Source organism: Salmo salar, chromosome 08 (assembly GCF_965601325.2).
Source record: "Salmo salar chromosome 08, fSalSal1, whole genome shotgun sequence".
NCBI lineage: Eukaryota > Metazoa > Chordata > Actinopteri > Salmoniformes > Salmonidae > Salmo > Salmo salar.
The window spans coordinates 10,868,403-10,892,370 of NC_138298.1; the positions used below are offsets into that span (position 1 = coordinate 10,868,403).

Consider the following 23,968-nt stretch of genomic DNA (forward strand, 5'->3'; position numbering starts at 1 on the left):
GATGAACTTTATTGAACAAAACAAACATTTATTGTGGAACTGGGATTCATGGGAGTGCATTCCGATGAAGAGCAAAAGGTAAGTGAATATTTATAATGCTATTTCTGACTTTTGTTGACTCCACAACATGGCGGGTATCTGTATGGCTTGTTTTGGTGTCTGAGCGCTGTACTCAGATTATGGCATGGTGTATTTTTGCCGTAAAGCTTTTTTGAAATCTGACACAGCGGTTGTATTAAGGAGAAGTGTATCTATAATCCTATGCATAACACTTGTATCTTTAGTCAAAGTTTATGATGAGTATTTCTGTAAATTGATGTGGCTCTCTGCAAAATCACCAGATGTTTTTTAGAGGCAAAACATTACTGAACATAATGCGCCAATGTAAACTGAGATTTTTGGATATAAATATGAACTTTATCGAACAAAACATACATGTACTGTGTAACATGAAGTCCTATGAGTGCCATCTGATGAAGATCAAAGGTTAGTGATTCATTTTCTCTATTTCTGCTTTTTGTGACTCCTCTCTTTGGCTGGAAAATGGCTGTATGTTTTTTTGTGACTAGGCGCTGACCTAACAGTCGTTTGGTGTGCTTTCGCTGTAAAGCCTTTTTGAAATCAGACACTGTGGTTGGATTAACGAGAAGTTTATCTTTAAAATGGTGTATAATACTTGTGTGTTTGAGGAATTTTAATTATGAGATTTCTGTTGTTTTGAATTTGGCGCCCTGTAATTTCACTGGCTGTTGTCGAGTGGGACGCTACCGTCCCACATATCCCAGAGAGGTTAACCTAAACAATGCCTAGCCTAGCTAATGCCAACACATACAGTAGCCAAAGCCTAGTTAATATCAAATTGTTTTTCAATAAAACTAGCCTGCTCTATTGATCACAATTTAGTCTAGTCAGACAACACTGAAGGATATGACCAATCCCAAAGCCTTGACCTGAGCAAAAGTTCCAATATTCACAGTGGTTTGCCTACACAAATACACATGCAAAGACGGTGCGTTTCTTATATCACAGACTGAACAGTGAAGTCCCAGTCAGACATGTTTTGGGTGTGGGGAAACAGGAATCTTAATAATACCACCACTGAGGGAAGGCAGTTTCTCTAGTTAACCTGTTAGGGCTAGGGGGCAGCATTGACACGGCTGGATAAAAAACATACCCGATTTAATCTGGTTACCACTCCTACCCAGTAACTAGAATATGCATATACTTATTACATATGGATAGAAAACACCCTAAATTTTCTAAAACTGTTTGAATGGTGTCTGTGAGTATAACAGAACTCAAATGGCAGGTCAAAACCTGAGAGATTCCTTTACAGGAAGTGGCCTGTCTGACCATTTGTTGAACTTCTTTTCCATCTCTATCATTTACTAAGGATCTCTGCTCTAACGTGACACTTCCCACGTCGTCCATAGGCGCTCAGAGCCCGGGAAAAAACAGAATGTCGTCATTCCAGCCCCAGGCTGAAACACATTATCGCCTTTCTCAAGTGGCCGATCAAGAGACACTGGCTTATGCGCGTGACCCCGACCGCCCCCGCCTTTGGGATTTTTTCCTCTGTTTGCCGAAAAGGAGATTCCCTGTCGGAATATTATCGCTTTTCTACGAGAAAAATGTCGTAAAAATTGATTTTAAACAGCGGTTGACATGCTTCGAAGTACGGTAATGGAATACTTAGAATTTTATTGTCACGAATTGCGCCATGCGCGTGACACTTCTTTACTATTTCGGATAGTGTCTGGAACGCACGAACAAAACGCCGCTATTCGGATATAACGATGGATTATTTTGGACCAAACCAACATTTGTTATTGAAGTAGCAGTCCTGGGTGTGTATTCTGACGAAGACAACAAAAGGTAATGAAACTTTTATAATAGTAAATATGATTATGGTGAGTGCTAAACTTGCCGGGTGTCTAAATAGCGAGCCCGTGATGCCTGGGCTATGTACTTAGAATATTGCAAAATGTGCTTTCACCAAAAAGCTATTTTAAAATCGGACATATCGAGTGCATAGAGGAGGTCTGTATCTATAATTCTTAAAATAATTGTTATGCTTTTTGTGAACGTTTATCGTGAGTAATTTAGTAAAATGTTAGCGAATTCCCCGGAAGTTTGCGGGGGGTATGCTAGTTCTGAACGTCACATGCTAATGTAAAAAGCTGGTTTTTGATATAAATATGAACTTGATTGAACAAAACATGCATGTATTGTATAACATAATGTCCTAGGGTTGTCATCTGATGAAGATCATCAAAGGTGAGTGCTGCATTTAGCTGTCTTCTGGGTTTTGGTGACATTATATGCTGGCTTGAAAAATGGGTGTCTGATTATTTCTGGCTTGGTACTCTGCTGACATAATCTAATGTTTTGCTTTCGTTGTAAAGCCTTTTTGAAATCGGACAGTGTGGTTAGATTAACGAGAGTCTTGTCTTTAAATGGCTGTAAAATAGTCATATGTTTGAGAAATTGAAGTAATAGGATTTTTAAGGTTTTGAAAATCGTGCCACAGGATAGCAGTGGCTGTTACGTAGGTGGGACGAATTCGTCCCGCCTAGCCTAGAGAGGTTAAAGTAGTGTTTCTTAAACATGTCCTTGGGCGCTTTGACAGTTTCCCACATTTGATCGATTCCACCGCTTGCACACATGATCCAACTAGTGAAGGGCTTGATGATGATGGCTTGTTGACCAGCTGAATCAGGTGTGTTCGTACTGGAATAGATTGCATATGTGGATCGCCTGAGGCTCCCAGGACAAGGACTAGTATGAAAAACACTTGACTAGAGTCTGCCCAGTGATAAGGGATCTGATTACCCTGGCTGGGACTGGGTGACCTCAGGGTGAGGCCTCAGTAGTTTTCCCCTCATTGCCTCCATGCGTCTGTCACATGGATCTGCCCGCTAGTTCCTGGATTGCACCAGAGTAACCGCCCAAATGGTAGGATGTTAGGTACCATGTGGGTAGTCTGGGGATTATTGTGCAAGTTAATGTCCTTATTTTTGGAGGGTAGTGGTGGTATACGTGGGGTTTACTGGCAAGCTGTACCATTTAAACTGTTGGTTATCTCCACATTACAGGTATTCAATTCATACAGCCATGAAGGAGCTATCTTCAGTGCGCATTCCTGGTTGCCTGTCTCCACCCCAGCAATAAATGTAATGGCTAAATTTGACAATTGTTGAAAAATCATTGCTTTCATACCTCAATCTGTCCGAATACTCCACAACCCGAGATACCCTTTGAAAGGCTCTAACAAAATTACCCTCCTTTTCTCCCTTGCATAGCCTGTGGCTTTCTCAAATCACATTACAAGCCGGCATGGGGCCGTAATACCATATCCACTCTGAGCCGTGCTGTTCCAGCAAACTAAGGAACCCCAGAGCAGAGCACATTGCCTTACACTGGACCTAAAATTAGTGTTGCCTGGAAGTCCCTCCCACCAGATAGCAGCCAAGTAGATAGTCAGAAAGTGAAAGAAGAATCCTCTTTGCATCATTCCAGTAATTTTCCATTGCATTGGACAGGGTCTAATACTAAGAGACAGGAATGGTCCAAAGCGGGGTAAGTCAGTGGCTTATCTAGACACAACATCCATTTTCCAAACCCCATGGTCAATAACCTGAATGTGACATTCAGACAAAACACATTGAGCTGGGGTTTTTCCCTGAAGATCTCTTACAGAATGTTTGATCAATACTAGTGTTGCTAGCGGACAAATCACATGTCCTAATGATCAACTTAACCTTTGAACCTCCACCCACAGATTCATTTGAGGAATTCTTCTCCGTCGCAACACCATTATCCGGGATTTAAGGGAAACTGACAGTCACTACTGCATGACTAGGAAGCACAAGATCACAAAATGTTTTCATTTGTATTTGTTAAGGTATCCTATTGTAAAAGGTCTTCGTGGTGGTTAGATTACGCTCAATGGAGGAAGAGATTCACCAAACATGGTAAGTTGAAACATTATGAAGGAACATCAGCAATCAAAAAGTCACTACAGTAGTTCACTAACTGTCATAGACAGTAGTGTAACATGTTCACACTAAATCAGGCTTTCACCCTCTTTGTTGAGGATAACATCTTCCTTGAGAAATCAAGTTTAAAAAGCAGTTATACAAACTCCAGTTTTATAGTTTTGGTTCAGAACACATGCTTTTGTATGACCCCCCCCTTTTGTATTAAAATAGCTGACTGTTTGCAGTGTTTCGCAACACCACCAGCCAATTTACAGAGGGCGTGTGGCAAGCCCCCTGCACCCGAAACAAAGGCCGCTATCTGATTCTGAAGTGGAAATTTCCACTGGCAGCTACAGCCAGCCATGATTTGCACATTTTGAAACATAATATGCCAAAAGGCAACACCGAACCAGAGGCCTCGGGCAGAAGGCAGAGCTCCATACGCGGCAGCAGTCAGGCTTGGGGCTGTTCAAAACACTGCCCGTCATGACTCACCACACCCACACACACACACACACACACACACACACGTCAGCTATTGTTTAATTGAGCTTGTAGCACAAAATCCCAACATGGGGGCAGTAGCATTATCAGGGCTTTAGAAGTAGTTGGAATCATCACAGCTTAGGCTAAAAGTATATGTAATTGTTCCTAGTCATTGTGACAACAGTGGTGAGCTAATCTGCGAACCGACCCAGTCAAGTCAGCCCTAATGCAGAAGACTCACAAAGCTTACCTGGGGACACATCCTATACATCTGTCATTTAGGCCCTTTCTAAAGTGGAAACCTTAGAAAAACTCCACTTTGTTCTCTTTTAGCCAGCGGGACAATATGAGTGGTTGGTTTTGTTCACCGAGGGGGAGAGACAGCGCAATAGAGATAAATAGGCGTCCCAGTGATCCGGGGAGGAAGCAGAACAGTGCTGTTCCCTCAGGTGCTGAAATGGGTGTTGCGAAAAAAAAGAATGCTTGTTTTTCTGCACAGTTGATGCCAAGTTCTGCAATAAACTAGGTCAGACAGTAACTTTAGTTCCAGAGATGTAGATGTGGTGGCGGAGGGTAGAGAATGCTCTTCGATAGGAGCGAACAAGGTCAACCTCAGGGATGTTCCTGGCAATTATTATATTCTTTTTCTGCCAGCGTTTTTTCGGGCCGCTGTATTAAAAAAATAAAATAAAAAAATGTTTCAGTGTAAACTTAAATGACAAACTAGATAAAGTATGTAGAAACAATGATGGATCTATATACAGTCGTATGAAAAAGTTTGGGCACCCCTCTGAGGCTGCATAATAATTTACTCTGTCATCACAGAAAATGATCACAGTGGCATGCCATTCATTTTCTAATAAAAGCTGAGTACTGGGGTATTGTCCAGACAATGATTTTTAGTGTAGCAATATTAAGTTGTATGAAATTAAATCGGATGTGAAAAATAGGCTATGCAAAATTTGGGCACCCTTGTCATTCTGTTGATTTGAATACCTGTAACTACTTAGCACTGATTAATTGGAACACACAATTGGTTTGGTGAGCTCATTAAGCCTTGAACTTCATAGACAAGTGCATCCAATCATGAGAAAAGGTATTTAAGGTGGCCAATTGCAAGTTGTTGTTCTCTTTGACTCTCCTCTGAAGAGTGGCAACATGGGGGCCTCAAAACAACTCTCAAATGACCTGAAAACAAAGATTGTTCAACATTATGGTTTAGAGGAAGGCTACAAAAAGCTATCGCAGAGATGTAAGCTGTCAGTGTCCACTGTGAGGAACATAGTGAGGAAATGGAAGACCACAGGCACAGTTCTTGTTAAGGCCAGAAGTGGCAGGCCAAGTAAAATATCGGAGAGGCAAAGGATGGTGAGAACGGTCAAAAACAGCCCACAGACCACCTCCAAAGACCTACAACATCCTCTTGCTGCAGATGGTGTTACTGTGCATCATTCAACAATTCAGCACACTTTGCACAAGGAGAAGCTGTATGGGAGAATGATGCGGAAGAAGCCTTTTCTGCACACACGCCACAAACAGTCGCTTGAGGTATGCAAACGCACATTTGGACAAGCCAGCTTCATTTTGGAATAAGGTGCTGTGGACTGATGAAACAAAGATTGAGTTATTTGGTCATAACAAGGGACATTATGCAACAGAACACAGCGTTCCAAGAAAAACACTTGCTACCCACAGTAAAATTTGGTGGGGGTTCCATCATGCTGTGGAGCTGTGTGGCCAGTGCCGGTACTGGGAATCTTGTTAAAGTTGAGGGTCGCATGGATTCCACTCAATATCAGCAGATTCTTGGGAATAATGTTGAAGAATCAGTCAAAGTTGAAGTTACGCCGGGGCTGGATATTTCAACAAGACAATGACCCAAAACACTGCTCAACATCTACCCGGGCATTTATGCAGAGGAACAAGTACAATGTTCTGGAATGGCCATCCCAGTCCCCAGACCTGAATATCATTGAGAATCTGTGGGATGATTTGAAGCGGGCTGTCCATGCTCGGCAACCATCAAACCTAACTGAACTAGAGATGTTTTGTAAGGAGGAACGGTCCAAAATACCTTCATCCAGAATCCAGACACTCATTAGAGGCTATAGGAAGCGTCTAGAGGCTGTTATTTTAGCAAAAGGAGGCTCTACTAAATATTGATGTGATTTTTCTATTGGGTTGCCCTAATTTATATACCTGTCTAATTTTGTTTTGATGCATATTGCAGATTTTCTGTTAATCCAATAAACCTCATTTCACTACTGAAATATTACTGTGTCCATCAGTTATTTGATAGATCAAAATGAAATTGCTGATCCAAACACCCAATTATTTATAAATGGAAATCATGGAAATTGTCAGGGGTGCCCAAACTTTTTCATACGACTGTATACATATTTTTTTAATACTATAATCTTTGAGAACTAACAAATCACATAAATAAAAACTAGACAGTCAGGGAGAATTGAAAATGAGGAAAACAATGAATTTAGCAGTATTGATTTTGTTATTATGTTTGAGCAAAATAACACACAATTAGCCATGGCAAAGTGTATAGAATTGCAGGAAATTTCCTTTAAAATGGCAACATTTTCTGTCATATCAATGGCAAAATGTCCAGAATTACTGAAAATGTGCTTTAAAACTGCAAAAAGTTCTCAGCTCCATGGAGAAAGTATTAGAATGACAGGAAATTGGCGTGGGGGGGGGGGGGGGGGGGGGGAAGAGTGTCTCTACACCGCCAAGATAGGGGCCTCTAAAATGTTCTCTAAAATTCAGCCATGTCGACTGTGCCCATTGCCATGACCCCGTTCCAAGATGATTGACAAGAAAAGTATCGTCCAACCCATCGGGTATCTCACTGCACCCTCGTATGCCATGTCCTTTGGTATCTGGTATCAAATGTCAGGATACGGAGGGCAGATGCCTCAATTCCCAGAATGAAACCAGGGGACATGCCAAGTGGGTCACATCAACAGACCAATGCATTCTTAGAGATCGCAAAGGTCAGTTGGTTTTGGGAAAACATTGCTAGAGTGACTTTTAGTAGAAACCTTGCAACAACAGAACCGATGCTGTTGAAACCATAGACCACTGTACTGTGTTCTTCAGGGGCCTTCTTGAGCATCTCAGATTAGGAGTGCTGATCTAGGATCAGGACCCTTTATGGTTGGGAATTGCCAGGGACCTAAAGATACAATATTATCATGATACTTTGGTGCCGATCCGATAAATATTCCAATTCTCACAATTCTATATGTATTGTGATTCAATACTGTGATCTTATTGCGACTCGATGTCCCAAACATATTGCTCACCATATGTCTGCTGCAGAGGGGACAAGAGAGAGCCATGAGAAAACAAGTTTTGATCAGTGCTGAAAACGAAATATATTGCGTTCTGGTGCAGGTACAGCCAACTACCGAAAACATAATATTGCACTATTGTCAAAATGTTACATCAAAAATAATATCCCGATACGAAACAATCAATTTTTTCCCCCCCCATCACTAGGACCCATGATCATGGATCAGATCCTATTCATTAGAATGGAAGGCAAAACTGATCCTAGATCAGCACTCCTACTCTGAGATGCTTTATGAATACGAGACCAGAACTGCATGGCAAACAGTCTAAATTCCCTGCGTGTGAGCCGGGCAGCAAGATTAATCTTCTAACCCCTGACCCAGGGCAACAGTGTTGCTCCTGCGGCTAATTAATCCACTTTACCCAGAGGACTGATCTGGGGCTGTGCAGTGGGATCAGCCTCACTGACACCAACTCGGATTCAATGGCTTTAGAGCCAGATGGGCAGAAGACTGAGGCCCGTCTTAAGGTGACCTGGATGCATGACCGACAATGGCAGTGACTTTTATTAGAGGCAGTTGAGACACAAAAAAATGGCATAGAACCCACCTTCATGACTGACATTGGCTTTCATATCTGTAGTTTTGTGAGACACCGATAATGACAAGGTATATAGAGCCATAAGGCCCATATTTGTCAACTTCAAAAACGAAAATAAGGTGTTTTTCATACCTTTCGGCATTTATTTTTCACACACTCTCCCTCCTGTCTATGGCCAGCAGTCAAACACTTCTCTCCACCTCTCCCTCTTCCTCTTAGCTTTGCTCGTTCTTCTTCGGTGGGCTCAGACAGTAACACAAGCTGGTACAAACAAGCGGGGAACTGACACGCGCAGCTGTCACATGTAGCCCCCCCTTCCCTTCCTCCTCCCTCCTGCAATCCAGCACTAGGCCTACATTTTCAGGGAGGAATTGCTCTCTTCTTACGCCTCTCTCTCTGTGTCGTCTCATAAACATGGGCCATTTTTAAAACAGCCCTACTTTTTGGTGGTGGCCCCTAGTTTTGCACCTTACACCCATACACATGGTTTACACGTCCTGTTTGGGAATCTGCCCACTTGCATACACACACATAATTATTGACTGACTATTGGGTGACTTCTTCAAAGCCAGGGGATCAAACTCTCCTATGTTTCTAAATGGGAGTTTAAACGGTCACTCAGGCCGCAACCCAGCCACCTTTTGGCTATAATTGAACATTTTCTAACTTTAGGCTAAACGTGGGCTACTTTTCATCCCAATTAGCCTACTATGTTAGTTCTTAGACATAGGCTTTTCGTTTGAGGATATAATTGACCAAATCATGTGGGTCAGATTCAGTAAACACAATACTAGGCTTATGTAGATGTTCTGCTAATGGTCTACTTGCTTTTCATTTCAATCAGATGATAGAAACAAGAGCCCTGCCCTGCTGAAAACAGAGTCTGTGTCGCTATATATAACCTGTGGTCATGTGACGAGTGAGTGGGCAGACCAAGGCCCGACAACAACTTGTCAATGCTTGGCAAAGCCAAAACACAAACACAAATCCAACACAATGACTCAATATCAATGCTTTTGTTGGCTGAACTTCTGAATATATAGTATAGCATTAACGTGATCGGACGAGTCAAGCGCCTACTATACAAATACAAAGAGCGAGACAAGAACGTATATAAACATGGCATCAACATCTCTACACCTAAGAATAGTTGCACATGTGCAAGCGCACACACTCCACCGAACTCGTGGGATAAAGATGCCTAATTGATTACCCGTGGTGGACAGATGGGACTGAACATGACACAATGTCTAATGAAGCAAAGCCCTGGCTCAGCAGCACTCTCAAAGGCACGACCACCTTGTCCTTGAGCATCGTCCAGATGTTGGCATACACAGCAAGCCACTGGCTGGCACAAATGACCTCAAAAACGAGCCCTAAGAAAGCTAAAATGGAAATTAATTAAAATGTTCACATTTTCAAACCAGGCTTAATCAGGATTAGACTACAAGTCAACACTGAGGAAATTAATGTTTTGATATAGGCCTTTTGACCAATGCCCTAATTGTGTTTGTGCTTGCCCATTACGGGACCTCCTCGCTACAATTCCATCACAAAGACATTCCAACATGTCAAATAAGTTAAGGCTAGTACTTCCTGAAATACATTTGACATTTTAATAATTTAGCAGACGCTCTTATCCAGAGCGACTTACAGGAGCAATTAAGGTTAAGTGCCTGGCTCAGGGGCACAGCAACACATTTTTCACCTAGTCGGCTTTCGGTTACTGGCCCAACGCTCTTAACCACTAGGCTACCTGCCGCCCTGACAAGACAGACGAATGACAAGAGACTGACGACATTAGACAAAACTGTGTCTCAGAATAGAAATCGCATCTGAGGCACGTGGCATAATACTATTGCACGTTCATTGGGCAATACTACCCAGCACTAAGCCAAGCCAGGGGATGTGTGTGTGTGTGTGTGAGAGAGAAAGACCATTCATTCCTTGGGGCTGATTTCATCGTCCAACTGCTATAAAAGGCCTATGAGATGACTGTCTCACATCTGTGGCTGCTTAACCGTTAAGTAAGCTTGGTTGCATCAAAAAAGGGAATTGTAAAATCGCTGTGATGACAGCGGTGCATCGTGTGTACGATAGGATGCTAAATGGTAACACTGTTATTAAGCTGCTGCCCAACTTCCTTGTTTACGACTGGAGAATGGGATTACCCAACTGAAGGATGTTGTGTCTATTGTTTCTCCACCCCGTTGAATTGGGAACAGTCAAGATTAGGGATGGGCATGAGTAATCGCGTACTAGAACAAACGTCAAAGCTATAATTTTTTCCAGAGATAAAAAAATATATATATATATATATACACACACACACACACACTACCGTTCAAAAGTTTGGGGTCACTTAGAAAGGTACATGTTTTTGAAAGAAAAATCACATTTTTTGTCCATTAAAATAACATCAAATTGATCAAAGATAGTGTAGACATTGTTAATGTTGTAAATGACTATTGTAGCTGGAAATGGCAGATTTCGACATCGGTGTGATGGTTGCTGATAATTGGCCTGTGTTCCAATGGCACGTTGTGTTAGCTAATCCAAGTTTATCATTTTAAAAGGCTAATTGAGCATTAGAAAACCCTTTTGCAATTATGTTAGCACAGCTGAAAACTGTTGTTCTCATTTAACCTGTTAGGGCTAGGGGGCAGTATTGACACGGCCGGATAAAAAAACGTGGCCGGATAAAAAACGTACCCGATTTAATCTGGTTACTACTCCTGCCCAGTAACTAGAATATACATATAATTATTGGCTTTGGATAGAAAACACCCTAAAGTTTCTAAAACTGTTTGAATGGTGTCTGTGAGTATAACAGAACTCATATGGCAGGAAAAAACCTGAGAAGATTCTGAACAGGAAGTGGCCTGTCTGACAAGTTGTTGTTCATCTTGGCTCTTTTTATTGAAGACTGAGGATCTTTGCTGTAATGTGACACTTCCTACGGCTCCCATAGGCTCTCAGAGCCCGGGAAAAAGCTGAATGATATCGAGGCAGCCCCAGGCTGAAACACATTATCGCGTTTGGATAGTGGCTGGTCAGAGTACTCTGAGACTCGAGATGTTTTTATTTTCTCTCTCTTTGTATGTATACACGCTTTCCCGGTCGGAATATTATCGCTTTTTTTAAGAGAAAAATGGCATAAAAATTGATTTTAAACAGTGGTTGACATGCTTCGAAGAACGGTATTGGAATATTTAGACATTTTTTGTCACGAAATGCGCCATGCTCGTCACCCTTATTTACCCTTTCGGATAGTGTCTTGAACGCAAGAACAAAACGCCGCTATTTGGATATAACAATGGATTATTTGGGACCAAACCAACATTTGTTATTGAAGTAGAAGTCCTGGGAGTGCATTCTGACGAAGAACAGCAAAGGTAATAACATTTTTCTTATAGTAAATCTGACTTTGGTGAGTGCTAAACTTGCTGGGTGTCTAAATAGCTAGCCCTGTGATGCCAGGCTATCTACTTAGAATATTGCAAAATGTGCTTTCACCGAAAAGCTATTTTAAAATCGGACATATCGAGTGCATAGAGGAGTTCTGTATCTATAATTCTTAAAATAATTATGTTTTTTGTGAACGTTTATCGTGAGTAATTTAGTAAATTCACCGGCAGTGTTCGGTCGGAATGCTAGTCACATGCTAGTCACATGCTAATGTAAAAAGCTGTTTTTTTATATAAATATGAACTTGATTGAACAAAACATGCATGTATTGTATAACATAATGTCCTAGGGTTGTCATCTGATGAAGATCAAAGGTTAGTGCTGCATTTAGCTGTGGTTTGGGTTTATGTGACATTATATGCTAGCTTGAAAAATGGGTGTCTGATTATTTCTGGCTGGGTACTCTGCTGACATAATCTAATGTTTTGCTTTCGTTGTAAATCCTTTTTGAAATCGGACAGTGTGGTTAGATTAACGAGAGTCTTGTCTTTAAAATGGTGTAAAATAGCCATATGTTTGAAAAATTGAAGTTTTTGCATTTTTGAGGTATTTGAATATCGCGACACGGGATTACACTGGCTGTTGAGTAGGGGCCCATAGAGGTTAAAGAAGCAATAAAACAGGCCTTCTTTAGACTAGTTGAGTATCTGGAGCATCAGCATTTGTGGGTTTGATTACAGGCTCAAAATGGCTAGGAACAAAACACTTTCTTCTGAAACTCGTCAGTCTATTCTTGTTCTGAGAAATTAAGGCTATTACATGCGAGAAATTGCCAAGAAACTGAAGATCTCGTACAACGCTGTGTACTACTCCCTTCACAGAACAGGGCAAACTGGCTCTAACCAGAACAGAAAGAGGAGTGGGAGGCCCCGGTGCAACTCTGAGCAAGAAGACAAGTACATTAGAGTGTCTAGTTTGAGAAACAGACTCCTCACAAGTCCTCAATTGGCAGCTTCAATAAATAGTACCCGCAAAACACCAGTCTCAACATCAACAGTGAAGAGGTGACTCCGTGATGCTGGCCTTCTAGGCAGAGTTGCAAAGAAAAAGCCATATTTCAGACTGGCCAATAAAAAGAAAAGATTAAGATGGGCAAAAGAACAGACACTGGACAGATAATGGCCCTCTTTACACCTATGTAGATATTCTATGTAGATATTCCAATAAATCTAATATTATTTCTCCCACGTTGAATACGGTCGCTGTCCTCGGTTCTGAAACAATCTTCAGTGCACCGTAGAATTGCCACCTTTCCCTATGTTGCTATGAGCATAATAGCAAAGTTAACCAGCATTTTGGGAGTGAGAACAATGCAGCAGAGGCAGCAGCAGCAGAGACGAGGATACAGCCTTTGCCTTAGCTTAATTGTCTAAGAAAATTGAGGAGAGAAGTAACCCCAATTTAATTAGGTCTATAATCCAGTTCTCTGCTGCCAATTGCAAAAGTCTCTGAAGCTGGAGTCTTATATCTCCCTCTCTAACTTTAAGCATCAGCTGTCTGAGCAGCTTACCGATCACTGTACCTGAACACAGCCAATCTGTAAACAGCACACCCGACTACCTCATCCCCATAGTATTACTTACCCTCTTGCACTCCAGTATCGCTACTTGCACATCATCATCTGCACATCTATCACTCCAGTATTAATGCTAAATTGTAAATGTTTTCACCTCTAGGGACTATTTATTGCCTACCTTCCTACATTTGCACACACTGTACATAGATTTGTCTATTTTTCTTTTCTTTTGTGTTATTGACTGTACGTTTGCTTATATGTAACTGTGTTGTTTTTGTCGCACTGCTTAGCTTTTTCTTGGCTAGGTCGCAGTTGTAAATAAGAACTTGTTCTCAACTGGCCTACCTAGTTATTAAATAAAAGGTTAAATAAATAATCAATAGCCTAACAGTTAAATGTGCCTGGCTTTATAAATTATCCATATATATCTACAGAAATTAGAAAGATCTTGCTTCTGTTGCCTGTTTGAGCCTGCCTGTATATTCCGTGAGCACCAAGCCTCATGCAATGGCAAATGTCACTGTTATTAATATTTGCTATGCTGTAATAAAGGCTTTACAAAAAAACAGACTGGTGTTACTTATAATTTATTTAGTGTGGTTTACACTTACTCCAAACAGGCAGAAAATGTATATTGTAATCTAACAGCACCTGTGTCGTCACACATAATATGCACACAGCTCTTGCTCCTATACCCTCCTTTTTCTTGATCTCTTTCTTATTGTTATTATTACAATTATTATTATCATCATTATAATAACAAGTCATGTTGTCATCATTAGTAGGCTTGTATAACCACCATCGAGCTGTAGGCCTAAGAGGGTGTCCTGTTTAGTCCTAATACCGTAACTTACTTAGGCCTGTATTTCAATATATAGGCTACAGTATCAAATCAATCATTCAAGCATTTTAGTTTTAAAATTGAATTATTAGCCTAAACAATAATTAAACCGCAATTCACGAATGCATGCAACTGTTTTTAGTCCACTGTAATAAAATGCTTTATATATATTTTTCCCCGTTAGAACAGACTTTGGTACACTAACAGACTCTCTGGTACACTCCTTTACTTCCCCTTTGCCCCCTGAGCAACCAGTAAACATAAGCCCTTTAGAGTTTATTTTTCACGTCTTCCACTTCCATTTTGCTGTCGACATTATTGTGTTCAGAGTTTGTTATAACCAATTTATTGATGCGATTATGACAGGCTATAAGTCAGGCCTTATTGGTCACATGCATGTGATGCATACATGTTTCAAGTGAAGAGAGCAAGGGTTGAGGGAATAGGAGATGTTTGTCGTAAAGAAATTAGGGATTTCGGTAACAGAACTTTTTAGTCAGAACTAAGTAAGAAACTAAACGGCTGACGTGATGTTGCAGCTTCAGCAGGGACAGCTATTGCTGTTCTGCTTTCGCTGCAGTAGGGAGGAGAGCGAGAAAACGTGTGCCAGTCACACAGGCACTCGCTGTCATTTTTGTTGACACTGTGTGACCATCGGGCTCTTTGAGTCATTTGTGTGTCTTAATGATTTAATCAAACAGTGTGCTTAAAGTATCAGACAAGCTCAGTGCATATGTAGTTGATATTATTCAAACACATGTCTATATATGGAAAAATAAAAGTTTAAACAGGACGACTCTCGGTCGACCAAGATGCTTTTTGGTCGGGTACAGCCCTCGTCCTACTGTTTCTGTACTATACTTTGGTATGTGGTATTACCGGAAGTGCACACAAGGGGCGCCATTTAAAAAAATAAAGGGCCTCCCGAGTGGCGCGGCCGTATAAGGCACTGTATTACAGTGCTTGAGGTGTCACTACAGACCCGGGTTCGATCCAAGGCTGTGTCGCAGCCGGCCGCAACCAGTCCATGTCATTGCCAAAGATACAGGCCTTTTGGCAATCTCAACATTGAATATGCAGCTGGATTTATGGCATAGTTGATCATTGGTTGTTAGAAATAACATTAATATTTTCCATGACAACATGTGGCGCCTCAAATAGAATTTGAATCATAACAAAGTCAAAAATAAACATTTAGCTCCTAGCTAGGCAAGTTGTTGCACTTTGAGTCTTAAAATCAAAGCAAAGAGGTTGTGTGATTGGAATTGCAGTATATATTTACTTTGAGAATTTTACATGAGCTAGCGACTTTTGACAGACTTGTTTTGTCTGGACAAACAAAAACAAAAAAAAACAGTTGCTTATCAACTGGATACGAAAGTGTTCTGTGGGGGGGAAAAAAGCGACAGAGTTCCAATATTTGGATAATCGTTGTGTTTGGAGGATAGCTGTGGTTTATCAAATCAGTATCAATAACTCTGTTCTCCTCGAGCTCATTAATGATATAATGTTCATATATGAAGATGACAGAAAGGCCAGTCTCTTTGGCAATGGCAAGGATAGTCAAGGAGTGGAACGTTAGTTAAAGAGACTGGTACTCAGGCTAGAATGTCTCTGCTGTAAGCAAGAAGCTTGATCATGACATTAGGGCACTTCGCAAACTAAATGCAAAGCTGGAGCCCTGAGCTGGATCTAATTTAGTTGACATATCTTAGATTTCTTATAGTTATACTTAATATATGTTATAAGCAGTGGCGTAGCACGCACCCCTGCAGCCCCCAGGTGCCCCCAACCCAAATGTTTTTAAAACGGTATTTAAAAATCATACCAGTATTTCAAAATATATCATATACCGGGGTATCGCCCAAGCCTACTGCAATTACTTTTATTTAAAACAAACAGGCTTTGGCTACCTTGATTTTGAGAGCAATAGCTAAGTAGCTTATTATGGCTAGTGTATAATTATTTTAGCATGTACATGGTCCAACGGACCATCATTAAACTTCACTACACTCACAATCAGTTATGTAATAGGTTGCAGGAGCATTTACCCTTACAGTGACAGACCTCAAGAAAGTCTCATGTAATGTTCAATTACCGTCAGATGCCGTGTTGTTAAGCCTAACCAGGGGTGAAAATAGATTTAATTTCTTACCGACGGGGCATTTTTGTAGTATTTCTTTTTAATACTACAAAAATGACAGGGTGGCCTTCTCTGCTGACACTGACAAACAGATCAATAAAAACGATGTCGGATCCATATAAATAAGCCTACGAAAAGGGGAAACAAATACCATATGACGTCCAGCTAACCTGGAGGAAACTATTGTCCAAAAGTGGCACTGACCCAATGACAAAGACAGTGAATATGCGCACTTACCAAGTGGGGATATGGCCGATGTTCTCCGCTGGTGCCAATAAAATAGGCTACTGTTCGCTCAATTCATCATTTTTAGAACTAAAAGATAGTCTTTTCATTGTCATCTCTTTACAGCAATAGCCATTTGCTTTCCAAACATTCTTCCTGCGATTGTATTTTTAAAATATTGTAATATGCCTGGCTGTTTCTCTCTGCTTTTCACTGACAGTTGCAACGTAACAATCACCTATTTGGTATTTGCAGCGTACGCTGCCCAAATTGCGGGCCCTTCCGACTGTAGGATATGTGATGTAAAACAATCCACAGGTTGTTTTTTAAGAAGCTAGTGATCCTCTGTGGACAAATCATGCTTTCTGGTGTGGTAGCCTATTTTGAATGATTTTTATTTATTTCTGTATAGACAGGAGTATGGTAATTATATACATTTTGGCAATTTAATTACATTTACTTTAGTGAAAACGTAGCTTTCCCTAGCCTTATGGGCACGCCGCCTATGCCTTTTAATGTGGCATAAACACAACCAGTCATGATGTTTTCATCCGATTGTCAAACAATCGATCATTCGTTCACTCACAAAATAATTTCAGCATCTAAACGCCAATAATGCGCGGCGCACCCGCTATTTAATGAATGGAAAGAGAGTCACAAAACACCTAAGTGTAATGAAATTCTGCGATTGTCAATAGGCCTACACTTGTAGCCTGAATTGACGCATCATCCATCCACCGTTGTCCATGCGCGCCTCGGTCAGCGTATACGTTTCAGGTCAATTCGCACATTTTTCATGCGGCTGACATGCAGTCATGTTAAATAATGGTGTAATAGCCTATAGTTTTTTTTAGACATGTTGTATTAATTTTGATAGGCTCATATTTTACCGGTATGGCATACCCCCACTATTTATTTAAACTGCCTTACTTTCACCCCTGCTCCTAACAGCAGAATTACGTAATTTGGGATTAGCGAGCGCAGCATGAACTACTGTACCGCTCCAGTGACTGACAGGTTTGGAAAACGGGGTATGCATTTGGGGGGCGTCACCTTCCTATGGCTTTAGAGTCCTTGGTCATGTTCATTAGGCACCAAACGGAAGGAAACAGAATGAGACAGGAGTTGTCCAATGACAAACGCATTCATTTTTCGTCCCAAAACGTTTTCAAACCTTTTCCCGTTCTGTTCTTGAGGTCCTTGAGAGAAATGATGCAGTTGACCCTCCACTCTGACTCTCTAAGGGTGGGTGTTCTTTCTATTGTTCATTCGTCCCTCAGCAGCCAAGATGTAGAAAAGGCTAACTGACATCTTTGAACATTGCGCACAATAAAAAAAGTCTCTGATTACTTCTTAATAGCCTTTCCCATAAGGGGAAGGGGGTGGGGCACTGTGAAACACTTGGTTTACAGTGGAACTGTAAAAAACGAAATTTTCACAAGGGACTGAATCTGAGGCACAGAGAATACAGAGTTAAGCCTTTAGCTATTCAACAATCTGTGTGCACATGGCATGACACATGCAGAGCATCTTGAGTCAGAAGCCAGTGAGGTCTATAGCAGGTTTATAGCCATAACAGTTTTATGTGGACCCCAGGACGAGTAGATGCTGAATGTGCAATAGCTAAAGGCGATCCTCAAACTCCCGAGTGGGCTCCCGAGAGGCGCAGCGGTCTAAGTTACTGCATCTCAGTGCAAGAGGCGTCTATACAGTCCCTGGTTCGATTCCAGGCTGTATCACATCCGGCCGTGATTGGGAGTCCCATTGTGAGGCGCACAATTGGGCCAGCATCGTCCAGGTTTGGCCGGGGTAGGCCATCATTGTAAATAAGAACGTGTTCTTAACTGACTCCCCTAGTTAAATAAAGGTTACATAAAATAAAAACTAAAACAGCAGTCTGTGCCGGCAGGTAAGGGTTAATGCATTACCTAAACCCTTTCTTCCCATCCACTGATGACACCAACCCTGTAATAATATGCAATTCTGTTTAACAACTTAGTCTACGTCAACAGGGTAGAGATTTGTTTCGCTTTTGATTAGGGTGTTGTCTATTTTCTTTATATACTATTTTCTTTATATAACGTTAGCACTTTACTAAGCAGATGCATGGTCGAGAAAACGCCAGCCAACAGCACTTCGAATAGGAGCAGGTCTAGAACATTCTATTGCGTGTGAAAAATGTGTAACTTCACTTTCAGGTTTGCTGAACCAAGAGCCAATGCGTTTTAAAAGTGAAACTACATAGAATATGCACAATTCGCTAAATCAGTCTGTCTGATGTACAAAATAATTGAATAAGCAGTTTATCACGAGCTAGGCCCAACGAGTACTACACCTGCTTATCAACAACGTTGACTGTATCGACTTATACAATATTGACTTGAGTTTCACATTTTACTGTTGTTATGAAAATATGATCACATCTTTTTGCCAACGAGACGTACGCCAAAGCACAGCTGATAATAAAGGGCCTAAATGCATTTTTGCTCGTCCATCGTCAATGGAAGGGGGGGGGGGGCGTATTTTCAGAAACAGATGAAATGGTCAAGGTTTAATAATCCCCATCATATTTATATATACACACACACACATCAGACAAATAAACTAGCTCGATTTTTACAACGATATCCCAACTGCAACCACGCCTATTAAAATATAAGCCCGTAAACAGTCACGTTTGACGCTGCAAAGCAACACAAATATTAGGACACTTACCAATCAATACCGTCCTCGATATCTGCTCGTCTCTTCTTCACCAATACCAATGAGAGAAATAGCAGGCCAATAAAACAAACAAAGACGCTGCCCTTCAGATAACTAGCTACAACAACTGTGTTATCTACACGGGATAGGCTACAGCCCGTGCAAAGCGTCTTCATTCAACTCGAAATGTTGGTGGTTGACTCCGGTTTGCTCGGTATTGGCTTGCTGGCTAGCTATGTAGCAATATTTATCAACACTGTAACAGACAAAAAACTGCGAAGCGGACATCACGATAAATGAAACCGATTTTTTTTAAAAAGGCAACAGCTGCTCCTCAGACGACTATATGTGTTGATTTCCAGGTGTACAATATTCTCGTGGTCAATTTTGAACGGTTCTTCAAGCACGTAGTGCTCGTAGTCCCTCCTCTTAGCCCGTTTAACGGAGACAGAGTCGTGTACAGTGGATACGGGGGGTTGCTGTGTTCTGGTTGGAAGGAGGAATTGATGCATTGCTCACGTAGTTTGCTGTGTTTTTCCTGGCTGGCATCAGAGATAGGAGAACTCTCCCCCCCTTTTTGTTATTAAACCTTTATTTAACTAGGCAAGTCAGTTATGAACAAATTCTTATTTACCAAAATAAGGCTTACCAAAAGGCTAAAGGCCTCATGCGGGGGCGGGGACGGGGCCTGGGATTAAAAATAAATACAATATAAATAAAGGACAAAACACACATCACAATAAGAGAGACAACACTACACAAAGAGAGACCTAAGACAACAACATAGCAAGGCAGCAATACATGTCAACACAACATAACAACAACATGGTAGCGGCACAAAACATTGTACAAACATTATTGGGCACAGCACAAAGGGCAAGAAGGTAGAGACAACAATACATTACACAAAGCAGCCACAACTGTCAGTAAGAGTGTCCATGATTGAGTCTTTGAATGAAGAGATGGAGATAAAACTGTCCTGTTTGAGTGTTTGTTGTAGCTCATTCCAGTCACTAGCTACAGCGAACTGAAAAGAGGAGCGACCCAGGGATGTGTGTGCTTTGGGGACCTTTAACAGAATGTGACTGGCAGAACGGGTTTTGTATGTAGAGGATGAGGGCTGCAGTAGATATCTCAGATTGAGTGAGGCCTAAGAGGGTGTTTTAAATAAACATCAACCAGTGGGTCTTGCGACGGGTATACAGAGATGACCAGTTTACAGATGAGTATAGAGTCTGCCTGGCTGGCGTCGGGATTGAACATTTTTGACATTTATGATGATGATGATAATAATGGTATTACCACCTGGGTGGAAATCAAATTGTATTTGTCACATGCGCCAAATACAACAGATGTAGACCTTACAGTGAAATGCTTACTTACAAGCCCTTAACCAACAATACAGTTTTAAGAAAATACCTTCCAAAAAGTAAGAGATAAGAATAACAAATAATTCAAGAGCAGCAGTAAATAACAATAGCGGGGCTATATACAGGGGGTACCGGTATGCAACTAATCCAATAGTCTGGGTAGCCATTTGATTAGCTGTTCAGGAGTCTTATAGCTTGGGGGTAGAAGCTGTTTAGAAGTCTCTTGGACCTAGACTTGGCACTCCGGTAACGCTTGCTATGCGGGAGCAGAGAGAACAGTCAATGACTAGGGGTGCTGGAGTCTTTGACAATTTTTAGGGCCTTTCTCTGACACCGCCTGGTATAGAGGTCCTGGATGGCAGGAAGCTTGGCCCCGGTGATGTACTGGGCCGTATGCAATACACTCTGTAGTGCCTTGCGGTCGGAGGCCGAGCAGTTGCCATACCAGGCAGTGATGCAACCCGTCAGGATGCTCTAGATGGTGCAGCTGTTGAACCTTTTGAGGATCTGAGGACCCATGCCAAATCTTTTCAGTCTCCTGAGGGGGAATAGGTTTTGTCATGCCCTCTTCACGACTGTCTTGGTGTGCTTGGACCATGTTAGTTTGTTGGTGATGTGGACGCCAAGGAACTTAAAGCTCTCAACCTGCTCCACTACAACCCTGTCGATGAGAATGGGGGTGTGCTCGGTCTTCCCTTTCCTCTAGTCCACAATCATCTCCTTTGTCTTCATCACGTTGAGGGAGAGGTTGTTATCCATGCACCACACGGTCAGGTCTCTGATCTCCTCCCTACAGGCTGTCTCGTCGTTGTCGGTGATCAGGCCTGCCACTGTTGTGTCATCAGCAAACTTAATGATGGTGTTGAAGTTGTGCCAGGCCGTGCAGTCATGAGTGAACAGGGAGTACAGAAGTGGACTGAGCACGCACCCCTGAGGGGCCCACCTGTTGAGGATTAGCGTGGCAGATATGTTGTTACCTACCCTTACCACCTTGGCGCCGGTCCGTCAGAAAGTCCAGGATCCAGTTACAGAGGGAGGTGTTTAGTCCCAGGGTCCTTAGCTTAGTGATGAGCTTTGAGGGCACTATGGTGTTGAACGCTGAGCTGTAGTCAATGAATAGCATTCTCACATAGGTGTTCCTTTTGTCCAGGTGGGAAAGGGCAGTGTGGAGTGCAATAGAGATTGCATCATCTATGGATCTGTTGGTGCAGTATGCAAATTGGAGTGGGTCTAGGGTTTCTGGGATAATGGTGTTGATGTGAGCTATGACCAGCCTTTCAAAGCATTTCATGGCTACATACATGAGTGCTACGGGTCGGTAGTCATTTAGGCAGGCTACCTTAGTGTTCTTGGGCACAGGGACTATGGTGGTCTGCTTGAAACATGTAGGTATTACAGACTCAGACAGGGAGAAGTTGAAAATGTCTGTGAAGACACTTGCCAGTTGGTCAGAGCATGGTCGGAGTACACGTCCTGGTAATCCGCCTGGCGACGTTGTGAATGTTGACCTGTTTAAAGGTCTTACTCACATCGGCTGCAGAGAGCGTGATCACACAGTCGTCTGGAACAGCTGATGCTCTTATGCGTGTTTCAGTGTTACTTGCCTCGAAGCGAGCATAGAAGTTATTTAGCTCGTCTGGTAGGCTCGTGTCACTGGGCAGCCCTCGGCTGTGCTTCCCTTTGTAGTCTGTAATAGTTTGCAAGTCCTGTCACATCCGACGAGCATCAGAGCCGGTGTAGTATGATTCTATCTTAGTCCTGTATTGACATTTTGCCTGTTTGATGGTTCGTCGGAGGGCATAGCAGGATTTCCTATAAGCTTCCGGGTTAGAGTGCCGCTCCTTGAAAGCTGTACGCGTTTCTGTGTGTGGAGTAAAGGTGGTCTACAATTTTCTTCCCTTTCTTCCCATTTAACATGCTGATAGAAATTAGGTAAAACTGATTTAAGTTCCCCTGCATTAAAGTCCCCAGCCACTAGGACGCCTCTGGATGAGCGTTTTCCTGTTTGCTTATGGCGGTGTACAGCTCATTGAGTGTGGTTTTTGTGCCAGCCTCGGTCTGTGGTGGTATGTCGACAGCTACGAAAAATACAGATTAAAACGCTCTTGGTAGATTGTGTGGTCTACAGCTTATCATGAGATACTCTACCTCAGACGAGCAAAACCTTGAGACTTCCTTAGATTTTGTGCACCAGCTATTGTTTACATATATGCATAGGCCCCCGTCCGTGTCTTACCAGAGGCTGCTGTTCTGTCCTGCCGATAGTGTGTATAACCCGCCCGTTGTATGTTCTTGATGTCGTCGTTCAGCCACGACTCTGTGAAACATAAGATATTACAGTTTTTAATGTCCTGTTGGTAGGATATATGTGTTTTCAGTTAATCCCATTTATTTTCCAGCCATTGAATGTTAGCTAGCAGGATGGAAGGAAAGGGAAGATTAGCCACTCATCTCCTGATCCTCACAAGGCACCCTGATCTCTTTCCGCGAAACTGCCATTTCTTTTTCGAGCGAATCACGGGGATCTGGGTCTGTAGTATTATATCCCTCCCGTCCGACTCATTGAAGAAGAACTCTTCGTCCAATTTGAGGTGAGCAATCCCAGTTCTGATGTCCAGAAGCTCTTTTCGGTCATAAAATTATGTACAAAACAAGTTACGAACAATGCGAAAAAACAAACAAAATAGCATAGTTGGTTCTGAGCCTATAAAACAGCAGCCCTCCCCTCCGGCACCATTTAAAAAAAAAAAATGCATGCATTCACATGCAGACTATTTTATTATAGAGATTAATCGATCATAGTATGTTTGTTATTTACATTTATATGCCTATAGAAGTTGATGCAACATACTTGTTTAGAAATAATTCTATTGAGATTCTATTGAGCATTATTTATTTAGTCACCCACTTATTGACTGCACATTAACAATGTCATCATTGGGATCTCAGTCTCAGTGAATGAGCTGAGATAGTGGTTAAGATATCACAACCTGATATTTATCTACAGTCAAACACTGTCTGGTGATGATGACTAGTCTAGATTCTAGAACAATAAAAAGCAAAACTGGACCAAAAGGAAACACAACTATTTTTCAAATCAAATCAGATGGTATTGGTCTCGTACACATGTTTTGCAGATGTTATCGCAGGTGCAGCGAAATATTGCTTTTGTTTTTAGCTCCAACAGTGCAGTAATACCTAACAATAGAAAACAATACACACAAACCCCAAAATATTTAATAATGAAATTAAGAAATACCAGAATGAGCAATGTTAGAGTCCGGTGCATTCGGAAAGTATTCAGACCCCTTGACTTTTTCCACATTT

The 23,968-nt window shown here is 41.7% G+C and overlaps 1 protein-coding gene across 2 annotated transcripts in view; it reads right to left on the minus strand.

The window, feature by feature from the left end:
• The window catches only part of LOC106609978 (RING finger protein 24), a 64,635-nt gene extending 41,664 nt beyond the window's left edge, over nucleotides 1-22,971 (minus strand). The window contains exon 1 of one of the 2 annotated variants that reach the window (XM_045722648.2): nucleotides 22,878-22,971. In XM_045722648.2, the coding sequence (XP_045578604.2) occupies nucleotides 22,878-22,969 (92 nt within the window). In that variant the 5' untranslated portion in view covers nucleotides 22,970-22,971. Of the gene's footprint in view, nucleotides 1-19,283; nucleotides 19,744-22,877 lie in introns of those variants that run through there. The other variant, XM_014209061.3, reaches the window with a different exon arrangement.
• Between the last annotated feature and the right edge of the window lie 997 nt (nucleotides 22,972-23,968).